This window comes from Neovison vison, chromosome 10 (assembly GCF_020171115.1).
Source record: "Neovison vison isolate M4711 chromosome 10, ASM_NN_V1, whole genome shotgun sequence".
NCBI lineage: Eukaryota > Metazoa > Chordata > Mammalia > Carnivora > Mustelidae > Neogale > Neogale vison.
In genome coordinates, this window is record NC_058100.1 from 6,798,264 (window position 1) to 6,811,986 (window position 13,723).

At 48.3% G+C, this 13,723-nt stretch overlaps 1 protein-coding gene across 1 annotated transcript in view; it reads left to right on the top strand.

Annotated features, from left to right (window-relative positions):
• Positions 1–13,723, top strand: part of DDR2 (discoidin domain receptor tyrosine kinase 2) — a 148,489-nt gene that overhangs the window by 12,951 nt on the left and 121,815 nt on the right. The window contains exon 2 of the mRNA XM_044266759.1: positions 9,653–9,799. Within this exon, the coding sequence (XP_044122694.1) occupies positions 9,794–9,799 (6 nt within the window). The 5' untranslated portion in view covers positions 9,653–9,793. The remainder of the gene's footprint in view (positions 1–9,652; positions 9,800–13,723) is intronic.

Consider the following 13,723-nt stretch of genomic DNA (forward strand, 5'->3'; position numbering starts at 1 on the left):
TTAGGGAGAAGGTGCATGTGAAAAATCTAGATGCACTCACGATGGTACTTTGCACAAAGGTGATTAAGGCTCGAGCTGGGGTACCTCCCAGTTTCTTTTGAAAATAAGCTGATACTCTGTTTTCCAAAGAAGTGTTGAAAAGTCATAATGAAGAAAACGGAAACTTTATTGAATGTTCTTACACTTAATGCTATTTTTTAGTGTTTTTTTTTTTTTTTTTTTGTAACAAAGTACTTGTTGGGGGGAGTGGGGGAGGTGCTATGGCTTCAGTGTTTGAAGCCTCTAAAGGTTCTTAATCCAGCCCTTTGCAGGAGCGTGAGCCGTAACTGCCCTCTCGGATTTGTTCTCAAATTTACCCAGCCACAGTCCTCAGGGCTGTTGGAGAAGTACTTATGGAACTGTTCAAAAATACATCCATGGCGCCTGGGTGGCTCAGTCAGTTAAGCATCTGCCTTCGGCTCAGGTCATGACCCCAGGGTCCTGGGATTGAGCCCTGGATCAGATCGGGCTCCCTGCTCAGCAAGGAGTCTGCTTCTCCCTCTCCCTTTGCCCCTCCCCCTGCTTGCTCACTTTCTCTCTGTCTCTCAAATAAATAACTAAATAAATAATCTTAAAAACAACAGCAACAACATAACCCAAACGCGCATTCACATCCAGCCCTATGATGAGGTAATTCTAGTTTCCACCGAGCGATCCGGCAACAAGCATTAGGGAAGCACATCCACTCCACTGATCGTGGGGTCTTAAAACACTTTCTTCTGAATAAATGAGGGTTGGATGACAGTGGTGACAAAGCAAGGTGACACCTAGACCCACGTCCTTTGCTTTGATCAGAATTCAGCAATTCCCAGCCCTACCAGTAGCCACAGCTCTTAGGGTCAGGCAAGTGGCTTCAAGCGTGAGGTGAACTGTGTTCTGTTTTCAAAGACGTTATTCTCTTGGCCACCCCTCCCCACCACCCCCACTAATAACTTTGCTGATGCTGATGTAAGGGCTTTGGGAAGTTAAAGAAAGGGTACTGAAGGCGGAAAGGAACAGACATCCTGCAGGGGTGGCTTTGGTCGTGGGTTTCCGAAGGAGCGGAGTCTCTGCCGTTTACCTTAGTCAAAAAGCGGGAGCAGTCTTCACAGGAGGCAGGAGCTGGAGGATAGACTCGGCTCTCTAAACATCTTCCCCGGGGCTTATCTGGTCTGATGTTACTCAAACCTGAACAGGAGGTAGACATATTTTATACAAAATTTTTTTTTCAGCTCCTCAGGGTAATTGATCATTTAGATGTTCTTAAAATATGTACAAACATAAAACAAACATAACTATAAACTCGATAAAATAAATTAAAAACATTATTTTACTGCGTTAAATGATGTGGTCTGTGGAGACTAACCACTAGTGTGGAGGGTAAAGATTGAGCGGAGCCGTATGGTCTCAGGGCCTGGTCCGTGTCTCATCGGGTCTGTTATGTAAATGCAATTAATGTGCATGCAGAAAACGCCCTGTTGGTGTACGTATGTTAAGCAAATCGTTAATAAGGGCCTCAAGGGTTTATCAGTTCAGGAAAATCAAATTTCATACTTAACCAAACTCTGCAAGCAGGAAATGGTCAAATGGCAGTTTTTATTTATTTAATAATTTATCTCAGAGAGAAAGAGAGAGAGAGAGAGCATGCAAGTGAGGGGGGAGGGCAGAGCAGAGAGAGAGGGACAAGCGGACTCCGCTGAGCACAGAGCCTGATGTGGGGCTCCATCCTAGCACCCTGAGATCATGACCTGAGCTGAAATCAGCATCATGATCAGACGCTTAATTGACTGAGGTACCAAGGTGTCCCCAAAAGACAGTTTTAATGAGGTATCATTTGGATAAATTGTTAAATATTCTCTTCTCTTGAAGGTCAGATTAGCCTGGTGGTGATTTGAAATTGCTACAAATAAGTATCTCTTGCAGTTGCTAATAAGATTAGAGACAGAAGCATTCTGCTTTGTGTATTTATGCCTCGGGTTTCTGCTTATAAATCCGTAGGTGTTGGTATGTAAGAAGTCAGAGTCCACATCACGCGTCTGCTGGCAGCATGAACTGGTGGCCATGGTCTATGACCAGCAGACTGAACTGCCCCATGCCGACGGGTGACTCCGCTCTCCCGCCGTGTCCTGTTTGTGGATTGGCTCTTGACTTGATGTGGCTCTCACTTGGCATTTGCACAGTCGTGAACACAAGTGAAAAGGCAGGCATTCAGATTGCACGACAGCGCTTGGCTCCCACCCATATTAGGAGTTTCAGACTGGGGCGCCTGGGTGGCTCAGTCTGTTAAGAATCTGTCATGATCTCAGGGTCCTGGGATTGAGCCCCACGTCGGGCTTCGCACTCAGCAGAGACCCTCCTTCTCTCTCTCCCTCTGCCTGCCGCTCTGACTGCTTGTGCGCTCTCTGTCAAATAAATAAACAAAATCTTAAAAGAAGAAGGGTTTCCAACTATAGAATCATAGTTATAAAATTTCAGAAATTCTAGAAATTTTATAGGTGGCAAGAATACTTCTACACTCGGGGGTGCTGCTTTTAAACTGAATTCAGACTCCACTGCTTCTGAGGAAAGACTTTCTGATCTCTCCGCTCTCTTCTAAATGTTTTCATAACTAAAAATAACAATCATGATGAATTCAGAGTGATGTGTTTATTGTGCACCAAGATTTGGGTGTAGCCCTCTCGATACATAATCTCACCGAAGCCTTGTGAGAGTTGTGTGAGGCGGGTGTTTTTCTTGTTTTGTGTAGGCGGACACAGCACAAATCACACAGCGGTTTGCACACGGGTCTCCCTCATTGTCACACCTGACCTCTCCCCACTGCATAGTTGTTCTCCATGCGTGAAATTCCATTCTGCATCGGGAACTAACCTTTGCTGGAAGCAGGCCCCACTGTTTCTATAACGATCTCCTTAGAAGCCTGCCTTTTCTGCTGGCCAGTGGATGGCTCACCTGAGTACAGTCAGGCTCACCTGGAGGGATTTAAAAAAAATTATTTACATATTTATTTGTCAGAGAGAGAGAGAGAGAGAACGCAGAAGCAGGGGAAGCAGCAGGCAGAGAGAGAAGCAGGCTCCCTGCTGAGCAAGGAGCCCTATGTGGGACTCAATCCCAGGACCCTGGGATCATGACTCAGCCTAAGGCAGACGCTTAACCCACTGAGCCACCCACCTGGAGGGATTTTTAAAAATGCAGCTCCCAGGCTCTACCACAGGCTTGACTGAATAAGGCATTTTCTGCACAGCGTCCAGGGACCCTGCATTTTTCTTTTAAATAGCCTCCCCCGCTGCTGATTTTGTGGCAGGTGTTCCTCTGATGCGCTCTGCGTAAAAGCGTGTCTGACTGCGTTTGTCTTCTAACCACCGCGGCAACCCCGGGACTTGCTCGCTCAGTGTTTGTTGAATAATTCAGAGAATGAGCGAAGAAACGATTGTCCAGAGAAAATACGTTCTTGAGAAGAGCACCCTTCTAGCCAGACCTTTGGGGAAATGTAGAGATGTGTGTGCAAATGTCACGTAATGTACTCAGGCTAGACTTCCCCCTGGGGGCCACACGTGTCAAGAAGCCTGCAAGAAGTGGCGGGAAGCACAGCTCTGTCTTCCAGAAAAAAGAACAAAAACTCGCCGGGACCTTCAGCATGGGATAGACTCTGTCTTCCTCCCTTTTAATAAAACCAAGATCAATTGAACTAGAAAAACTTTAATGCCTGTGAGGCCTAGGAAGAGGTTCATGTCCCTAGTGTTTTATAGACGTGAAGTTTTCTGCTGGACGTATGGTTCTGAGGTCAATGTGGATTAATCCCTTTATTCAGCAAGGGTGGTTTTGAACACTTAGTAAGTGCTTTGAATGTAGTAAGGCGTGGTCCTTTTTCTTCCCGAGTTTATGACCCATCAGAAGATTCAGGAAACAAAAAAAAAACCAAAACAAAAAAAAAAAAGAAAAAGAAGATTCAGGAAACAGTAAAGCCACGCGAGTGCTTGTGGGGCGAGGGGCTCAGGGTCTTCAGGTGCAAGAACTCATGGAAGGGCTGGTATAGCCAGGACCCTGGAGCCGGGAGTTGCATGAGGCTGGTTAGGATCAGAGAGGCAGGAGGGGAAGAGCAGGCTGAGGAGGGCCTTGGCCGTCCGTCAGCTATGGACAGTTCAGTTAACAGCAAGCATGCACGCCTGGGGCAGTAGAAATTTGCACTGGGGAACACAGAGACCTACCAGTGCACAGATGTGTTTTCTTACATTAAGGGTTGATGATGTTGTGGAGTCTGGAACATTCTTTTTTATCTTGAAGCAGGTGAACAGTTGTTTTAAGAAGATTAATATGACTGTAACCTGGAAGGTGTGTGGCAGGGGAGACGGGGCTGAGTCAGGAGACTCCTTAAAAGGTTGCTCTTGGTCATCCAGATGTGGTTGGGTTTGGGCCAGGGACGTAGAGTGAGCAAGGGAAAGCCTGATTGGCTGTGGAAGATACTCAAAGGACACGAGGAGAGAGGATTGCTGGAAAGGGTGTTAGCAGAGCCGACATCTCAGAAGACGCTGGGACAGTCTGCCATTTCCCTCTCCTTCTCTGCCTCCCATTGCTTCCCTGCCTGGTTCCCGCACTGAGGGCCTCTCAGTCCTGACACTTCTATGTGGGACCTTCTAAGGAATCTGGCTAATTAGACAAAAGTGGCATCTCCCAAAATACAATCCTTGGAAACCTGTGGGTTTTTAAATAGACAACGGCAGGGGTACGGGCAAGGGCCAGAGTTCTGTGGTCAAACAAGTTTGGGAAATATTCTTCGAGAATGACCCACGTTTCTTCCCTGCAGGACCTGCCAAGGTCTTTAATATGGTAATAAGCATTTTGGCTGTCCAAGAGAGGGGTAGCTTAAAGCACTCCACAAACCTTTTGGACCATGGAGCTCTTTTCTTCAAGAAGCGTCTTAAGGGGAGAGGGCTTCGTAACATACATTTGGAGAAATCCGAGACTAGAGAGCGTGTCTTTAGAGCAAGTCTTTTGAGGGACGTCTTGAGTGTGGCTCAGTTAGTTAAGCATCAGACTCCTGGTTTCGGCTCAGACCATGACCTCAGGGTCCTGGGTTTGGGCTTCGTGCTCAGCCCAGAGTTTGTTGAAGATTCTATCTCTCCAAAAAAAAAAAAAAAAAAAAACAAAAAAAAAAACTACTACTAAAAAAAAAAGTAAGTCTTGAATCAAAATAAATTCACTTCCCATTCATTAAAAAAGAAAGATTCTCTCTCTCCCTCTGCCCTCCCCCAACTCTCTCTCTCTCTCTCTCTCTCTCCTTCCCTCCCTCATAATAAATAAGTAAATCTTTAAGAATAAGTCTCTTGCAAGGAAGGTTGGTGGTGAAATGGAAAGAAAGGAGACTGGAATTTTGGTCTGGGTTCTACTATTAACTGCTTGTCTGGTCACTGGACTTCCCTGGGTCTGTTTCCACAGAGGCTACACTAATACGGGTCTTTCAACTCCAGAAGTCCATGATCATGTGCACAATCAGAAGAACATCATCGATGATTTTCTACTCTGTAATAACACTGGTGGCAGAGACAGTGGTGGAGAAAGTTGAGGGCAGAGGGGCCGTGACAACAAGATGAGTAAGATGTGGTTTGAACCCTGAGCTGATAATGTGGTCGGGCACAGTTGCAGGGCTGGACTGATGTAGCAGAGATAAAAGAAGTTTCCAGTTTTTTCTCAGGCCTCCCCGAATCCAGCCTTGTCAGCTGATGCACACAGAAGACCCAGTCGCCAAGGCAGTGCTAATTCCCAGTGGTCACTTAACCATCTAGTTGCAGTTTTGCAGCTGTGAGGCCTTAGATAAGTTACTTGGTCCTCTAGACCTGAAGGAGATGACTTCTTCATCTGTGAGGTAAGGGAGTTGGGTTAGATCAGAGGCTTCTGGTGTTTTAGGAGGAGGAACTGTTTTGAGTCGCTCTGGTTCTTACCTGGAGATGTTCATCTTCTTCCACCCACTCAAGGCAGGTGGGTCCGGAGGTTTTGTCTTCATTTTTCTTCTCTCAGATCATTTTATCTGCCTCAGACTTCACTTACTGATTTTATGTATTTGATGTTCAAATATGTGTCTCTAACCCCGAACTCTCTCTTGAATGCCAGGCTCTTCTGTGCTCAAGAGTTTACCTGTTTCCATCTTAAGAAAACAATCTTTTTTTTATGGGATGGGGAAGGTGGAGGGAGGGAGGGAGAGAATCCTAAGCAGGCTCCACACCCAGCACAGAGCCTGACGTGGGACTCTATCCCACAACCTTGAGATCACGACCTGGGCCGAAATCAAGAGTCAGATGCTTAACTGACTGAGACACCCAGGAGCCCCTTAAGGAACCCAGTTCTTTATGTTCAGAACCAAACTCACCATTTTCCCTTACATACCAGCTCCTCTTCCAGTTTTCCCAGGGTTTGTTAATAATGACATGTTCCTGGTCATGTGCAGGTTGGAAACCCACGCTTCTTTGACTCCTCCTTTCTTCCCTGCTGTAGCCAGTTACTGGTCAACCCTCAGTTCTCTCTGCATTATCATTTCTTTCTTTTCCCTTCCTGATGTTGTTATTCTAGGTCAGGATCTGGTGGGTCCCTCTGCCCCTTGGCAGGATCCCCCTCTGCAGCATCCCCCATGCCAGATTAAGCCTGTAGCTTAAGCCTGTAGTCTCTAGAGCTACCTGCCTCTCTTCCAAGGCTGACAAAATCTGATTTCTACTTCAAGAGGCAGCTGTGCGATGCCTCCTCACTCCTTCAGACCTTCCCTGAACACCCCACTGGCCGCATTTCTCCTTCTTTTAGCACCTTATTCTTGTCTCTCTTATTACCCCCCAACCCGTATATGTATATGTTTATATCCTTTATATCTTATGATATATGTTATATACCTTCTTGGAGGCCAAGAGACATGTTTCTTTAATCTGCACACCTGACATGCACTAGGAGCTAGAACTGTCTTTAGATACATTAATATTACATTATTTACCCATTATTCAAAATAATCATCTGTAATTGAAACCACCCATTCTTCTTAATAACAACCCTAATCAAACACTAATTAAATAAATAATCTCTAAATCCCAAACTAACTAAATCTTGGCTTTGGTGTCCTGCCATTCTTACTTTTCTGTCTAGCATAGCAATGATTTTCTGAAGAATTTTGATTTTGATTACAGTCATGGTATTGGGTTAGTAAAATCATTAATTTACAGCTAAAGATAATGTATGTCTCTTGTGAGACCATAGCTAGGAGGCCCCCGGCTTTGCGGTTTCATTCCCCCCAGGGCTGCTTTCCTTTCTAGTTGAACATCACATGATGGTGCGGGTCAGTGCCTGGGCTTTGGAGTAGGACAGACCTGGTTCTGAATTCTGACTCTGACTTTGCTCGCTGTGCTGCCCCGGCAGTTACTCCCGGATGTGTTCGGGAGCAAACCTCCTGAAGGACCAGCCCAGTCCAGGACATGGGATCGGTCTCATGTTATTTCTGTTCATAGAACAACAAAGGAAGGAGGCTACCAACTGCCAAGCATTGAAGACTTGCTATGTGGTCAGCAGAGCTTATACATTATTACGATTACTCTTTTTTTTTTTTTTTAAGATTTCATTTATTTGAGAGAGAGAGAGAGAGAGAGGGTGCCTGAGTGAATGGTGCGGGGAGAGGGAGTGAGAATCTCAAGCAGACTTGGCCCTGAGTGTGGAGCTGACGGCGGCCTGGTGAGGGGGGGGACACAGGAAATGACTCGATCTCGTGACCCTGAGATCATGACCCGAGCCGAAACCAATAGTCAGATGCTCAACTGACTGAGCCACGAGGTGCCCCTAGTTAATTACAATTATTCTTAACAACTTCACGAGATAGGTATCATTACTTCCATTTTATAAGTAAGTGGACGCTAAGATTCTATAGCTAGTAAATCTCGGAGAGAGGTAGTGAACCCTCATTGGTCAGCATCAGTTTGAGTGTTCGAAACCTGCAGTGTAATGTGACCAGATTACCCCTCCGAGGGGAGGGTTTCCTGCAGGTGAAGGGCGTTCTGTTTCCACGTCAGGCAAGTTGTGACCCAAGAGGGTTAATCTCGGTTCACTTGGTCACAGGGAAATAGTTTTCAGGAATACTTTCTGGGGACGCTGGGACCCTGATCCTGCCTTCTGGCCTCACGATGACAGTGAATGTGTTTCCAGACAGGTTCTTTGCAAACATTCCTATAAAAATAGGCACAGAGATTGTTAACACAAATCTTTCTGGTACAATGACGTAAGCCCCAAGCATAATACCAGGTGAGCCCCCAGTAGTATGGCAAAAAATTGGGTATCTTCTCAAATTTTGAATACTTGGGCCGCATGCCTTCTTAGGGAAACAGAAGCAGGAGGAAAGCTATACTAATACGTGTGACATCTGTTCTTGCTCTGTGTGGCCCCTTTATTCCCATGAAGCCCTGTGTCCTTCCCTGAAGAAAATGGCAAGTCCCAGTCGCTGTTGAGCAGCCCGCCTTTGTACTGTGGTGCTGTGCGGACCTGGGTGGTGTTATATCCCCCCAGGATATCCACAAGGATAGGACAAGGAGGACAAGATATCCGCAGAAATGACATAACCACACGCTCAAATGCAACGCTGCCCAACACGTGTGACAGAAAACCCGAGGAGAGTGTATAGAGTGCTCGTACGTGATTGTTAAAAATTGATACAAACTCTACATCCCTATATTTTCATTTATGTGCAGAAAGTTCTAGAAGACTGCTCAGGTAACTGATAACTAGCGGTGTCAAAGAAAGACAGGGATAGTCAGAGGGGGAAGTAAGACCTGCTTTGATTGCACAGAATGGTGGGTCCAGGGCTCAGGATATCCCTCAGGGGATCAACAAGAACAAGACCATTTTCACAATAATCCTAAAATGTTTTGCTTGTTTTTGTTTTGTTTGTTTGTTTGTTTTTTACTCTCAGTCTCCCACGATTGCATGGTGTAGTTTTTGAAAGGTTAAGTGATAGGTGATATTGCAACAGACTGAATTCAGAAGCAGATGCAAGAATCTGTGTTGGATCAAGCCAGATACCAAAGGGATTCTTTAAAATGTAAAATAATGCCACTCTTCTCATTATTTTTTGAAAATAGCTATTTTTATTAAAAAATCATTATTTAAGCTATCACATAATCATCATAATAATTTAATAATAATGTGTAAGAAATTAAACATGAATTATAAAATTTAATAATTATTTTAAATAAATACTAAACTTAAGTTCTGCTTTAGTTTCCTTTTTTTAAAAGATTTTATTTATTTATTTGACAGACAGAGAGAGAGATCACAAGCAGGCAGAGAGAGGGAGAGGGGGCAGCAGGCTCCCCGCTGAGCAGAGAGCCCGATGTGGGGCTCAATCCCAGGACCCCGAGATCATGACCTGAGCTAAAGGCAGAGGCTTAACCCACTGAGCCACCCAGTGCCCCTCTATTTTAGTTTCTAAACTGATAAATATCAGTAGGTATAAGAACCCTCAGAAACAAAATGTCTTGGAGATCCCTTTGGTACCCTGGGCACTTGGGGGGTTTCTGTTTGTTAGTCACGCACCCCAATGTCAAGTAGGAAAGAAAATGTGAATGAAGCAAACATTTGTGACATGATACTGCTTTCCCTTTCTTCCTCCTCCATAAAGGGATATCTACAAGTAGTCTGGAGTTCCATGCGCTAGAAAGTTCCAAGGCTTGTGGCTTGCAGCGAAGACGCTGTGACAGTCGAAGAGACGCAGAAGCCAGCTGTCGTGGAGGATCCTGCTGTCGGAGAATGTTCTGCACCCATGGATGTAAGTAGGGCCCGTCGCTGAAGCTGTCACCCCATGAGCCGGGAGGGGGGTCGGTGACGACAGGACATGTACCCTGAAGCCGTTCACTTACCTGGCTGGTGTCACAAGGACCATCAAGCACACGCGTTCTGTGCTGAGAGCTGGTATTGGAGGAGATCATGTATTTGACTGTAGGGATGTTGAACGTCAGCTCACACTTGACTGAGCCTGGTCAGGGGCCGATCCCAGGGTGTCCTGGCTCAGGGCATCCTCCCTGACTCTGAGTGGCCCAGGCTATCTCGACCTTCCCTGTCCCTACAGAACTCGCTGGAATCTCAGGGTTCCCACATCGATCTGGATCTCTCCTAATTTCATTCGTTTATTTATTTTTTTAAGTTGCCTTCTTCCAGCAATAATTTGAGGTGGCTTAGAGAAAAATCATAATTCGCAGAACTACTGAAACCAGGGTCATTGAAGCTGAGTGTCGTGATAAGGTTTGGAGGACTTAGCCGTACCAGAGAACCGAGCCGGGGGTTTTCACTTAGTCCCGGGCCTCCGGGTAAAAGGAGCGCGTGGTGCATCTCAGCATCTCTGCGGTTTAGCCAGGAAGCGTTTGCCCGTGTCGAGGTGCTCTGCTCTGGGTGCATTTTGGTCTCGAGGGGACTTTCGGTTCATCTTTCAGCAGACTCAGATCCCGCTAACGAGTCTAGAACTGTACTCATGCACCCGCCTGCCTGGAGCTCACAGAAGGCAGAAACCGCGTGTCCTTCATGCCCGCAGCCCCGGCATCCAGCTCGGGTCTGGCGCGCACGAGGTGCCCCGGGGGAGCCCGCGGACTTGACCGAGACTAGCTTTCCTCATGGCTTCGGCTTTCCTCACTGCTTCGTCGAACTTGCCGAAGCAATGGGCGGCTGAGCGAGGAACGTGGACCCTGAGTCCTGGGGAGGGAGGCCTCCTCCAGAGATCTCCTCGCCCGGCCGGATGCTCACCGGGTTGCACGGGCCGCCCGTTGGTTATCTAAGCAACGAGCCTCCTCCCCATTTCTCCTTCACCTCCTTGTGGTGATAAACCATCCTGGGTCCCTTTCTTCCCGCAGCTTGCCTTGCAACGGATTTATTTCCCTCCTTCCTCCCTCCTTCCCTTCCTTCCAGTCGGCTTCCGGGAGACTCCTGATACTGGAGCTGCTGCAGATTTTCTCCATTACACGAGGTTCCTCCAACGTGATTTCTCTGTGGCTCCCAATGCTTTATTTCCCAGAAATGGTCCCTGCAGACCTCTCTTCCCCTGCCACCCAATCCAGAGTGACTATGTCCAGAAGTGAGTATTTCAGCATCTCAGAGTGTGCCGCGTATAGATAGCCTTGTCCTGTGAAGCCTGCTCGCCGCCTCTCCCTGCCTCCACTCTCCTGTCCCACCGAGAGCTCCCTCAGGCACTTCTGCCCCCAGGGAAGACGCCTTCTGCTCTCTCCTGGTTGCCAGTCCAGGCTTCCTCCTCTTCTGAGAACGGCCGCACTATTTCCTTCTGTTCAGACACTCGTCTCCATTTCCTGGGTCTCCTCTTCATAGGAGGACCAAGCTAGTTAGCATCTGAACGGGAACCCATGTGAGGGACGGGGGTATTACGAACAGACGTCCTGGCACGCGGGGCTCACCGGATTGCGGGGTCCCCTGCTTCTCAGAGCTGCGGCTTCACTCACCAATACGGAGAGCAGAGGTTGCCGAGGGCCTTCGGAGAGAGATGCCGCCGGTTCTGTTTGGTTGTTGGTTTGCTCCCCCGCCCAACCCCAACCTCTGGTGTAGATGCCACTCAGGGGAGAGCCTGTCCCCTCTGGGAGGTTAGAGCTCCCAGGGACACTGTGAAGCTTGTCACAGAACAGGTAGTCTGTGGGCGAGCCTGCAGAGCCGTGGGCCTGTCTTCCCGGCCTTTTCTTTCCTCTTCATCCCTCCCTCTCCCCTCCCCTCTGCTGCCTCTTCTGTGGGTCTTCCTGTTCTCTCTCCGCCGGGCCTCCTCCCTCTCAGCTTCGCTCTCTCTTCTCCCATCCACTTGTCGTTCACACTGTCTCTCACTGTCTTTCCCTCTCTCTCCCCAAATGGCCCTTCCAGCGGTGCTGGAGTGTGGCTGCCAACGTTAGCTTCTCCTTTAAAGGAAAAGTTTGTATTTCCAACTGGAACTTGATTTTCCTTCATGAGCGAGAAGCTGTCTTCTTCCCACTGCGAGGGGTCTAGGCCTGGTCTGTTTCCCATAAGTAGCTCGGATGGGAGGTCGGGCTGTTCTGTGTCCTGGAGGACAAGTGTCTTGGGGACGACACAGCCTGGGTGTTGGAGGTGGGGGTGGCGGTGGGGAGGGGTGGCATTTGGAGCTGTGACCAGAACACACGTGGTCGAACGCAGAGTGTGTTACGGTGGAGATGACTGAGACGCGGAGACCACATGGCTGCCTCGGCCTCGGGGTCCGAGACTTTGGAACATGGCAGTGCCAGGATTATTTTAGAAAAGGCAAGATCAGGGTCAGAGTCTAACTAATGAGAGAGCCACAGCTAGTGTGCCACGCAGGAGAGGAGACACCAGTTAGAAACCGAGGAACCAAGCCTGCCTAGGGGAAGGGAGGTCAGGGGAGCCAGAGGCTGGCTTAGATGTTTCTGGATGAACTGGGCTCCAGCAACATTCTGAAAAGCATGAGCCGAGAACAGACTGTGGTGCAATGCAAGGAACCATGGGGCTGGAGAGCAGCATGGGAAGGAACAGAAAAGAGAACCATGCTCAGTGTGGAGGTGGGGGTGGGTGGGCAGGAAGGGGGGCGCCCAGGAGGTGGTCTGGTGATGAGTGGTGATGGAAGGGACGAGCACTTGTGGCTGGGTGGTCCTCGACTGTGGAGCGGGTGAGGCTGGGCCCAGCCTGGGGGCCCAGGCAGCAGTGCAGTATGCAGAGGGGGTGAGATGGGGTCGGTCATTCTCGGTGGAGCTGACCTCCGCAGCAAAGCCACAGAGTGACCAGTGAATGAGGGCTGCACTGGACGCAGGGGTCAGGGGTTGGGGGAGGGAGCAAATGGCAATCTACGGGGAGCAGAGGGTTGAGGAGGGGTGGAAGAGAGAGCTGGAAAGGAAGGCGGCTGCCAGACTGGGGAGAGCTCTGACCGCTGGCGGGGCTGTGACATCTGGACGCCATCTCAGCGTGGGCCTGGTCCGTGCCCCTCCTGCCGAGCGTGAGTGCAGCTCTGAACCAGGTGTAAGGGGGAACTAGTCAGGGCTCTAAAAATAGACATGCATGAAACCCTCCGAGCCAGCGTTTTCTATGGTGTCAGCCTCTTGTTTTTGCTTTGATCTTCCCAGTTTATAAGACTAGATTGAAGGGTTAGCCACAGACCACATCACCCAACCTAGGGCTGCTAGCAAGAATCTGATTTCCATTGTTTCAATGTTCATTGCCTTCTAATTTCTCATATTATGTTAATGACCTTAGCCTGCAGGAATGATGTTAAGTTTCCCGACAGGCAGCATTCGCCGAATTTCCTTCTGCACTTGAACCTACTCAAAGTTCCTGCTTCGTGATATGCGGAGCCCCTGGTTCCTCCTTCTGTGGTGGATGAGAGGGGTGGGGTGACCCTTCTAGAAATTCATAGTGTTGGTCAGGATTTTCTCGCTGATGTCTCCTTGTCTTAGATCTTCCTATGACCTCTTATACTGATTTTTTTCAATGTGTATGAGCTCCCCTCTCTCACTTTCCACACTCCCCCACCGCCCCCCTTGATAAAGAGATTGTAAGAACCTCTTAGCCAAGGTCTGAGTTTCCATGAGGAATTTTTGCATTTATTTACCATTCAGCCTAGTACGAGACATGCATTCTCTGTTTGGGGGTAGAGAAACTGGGTAGGTGGGGGTGGGGTGGGAGCAGGATCCCCCCGCTTCCCTGTTTCACCCCGGAACTGGGTTTTGTGGAGGATATTCCC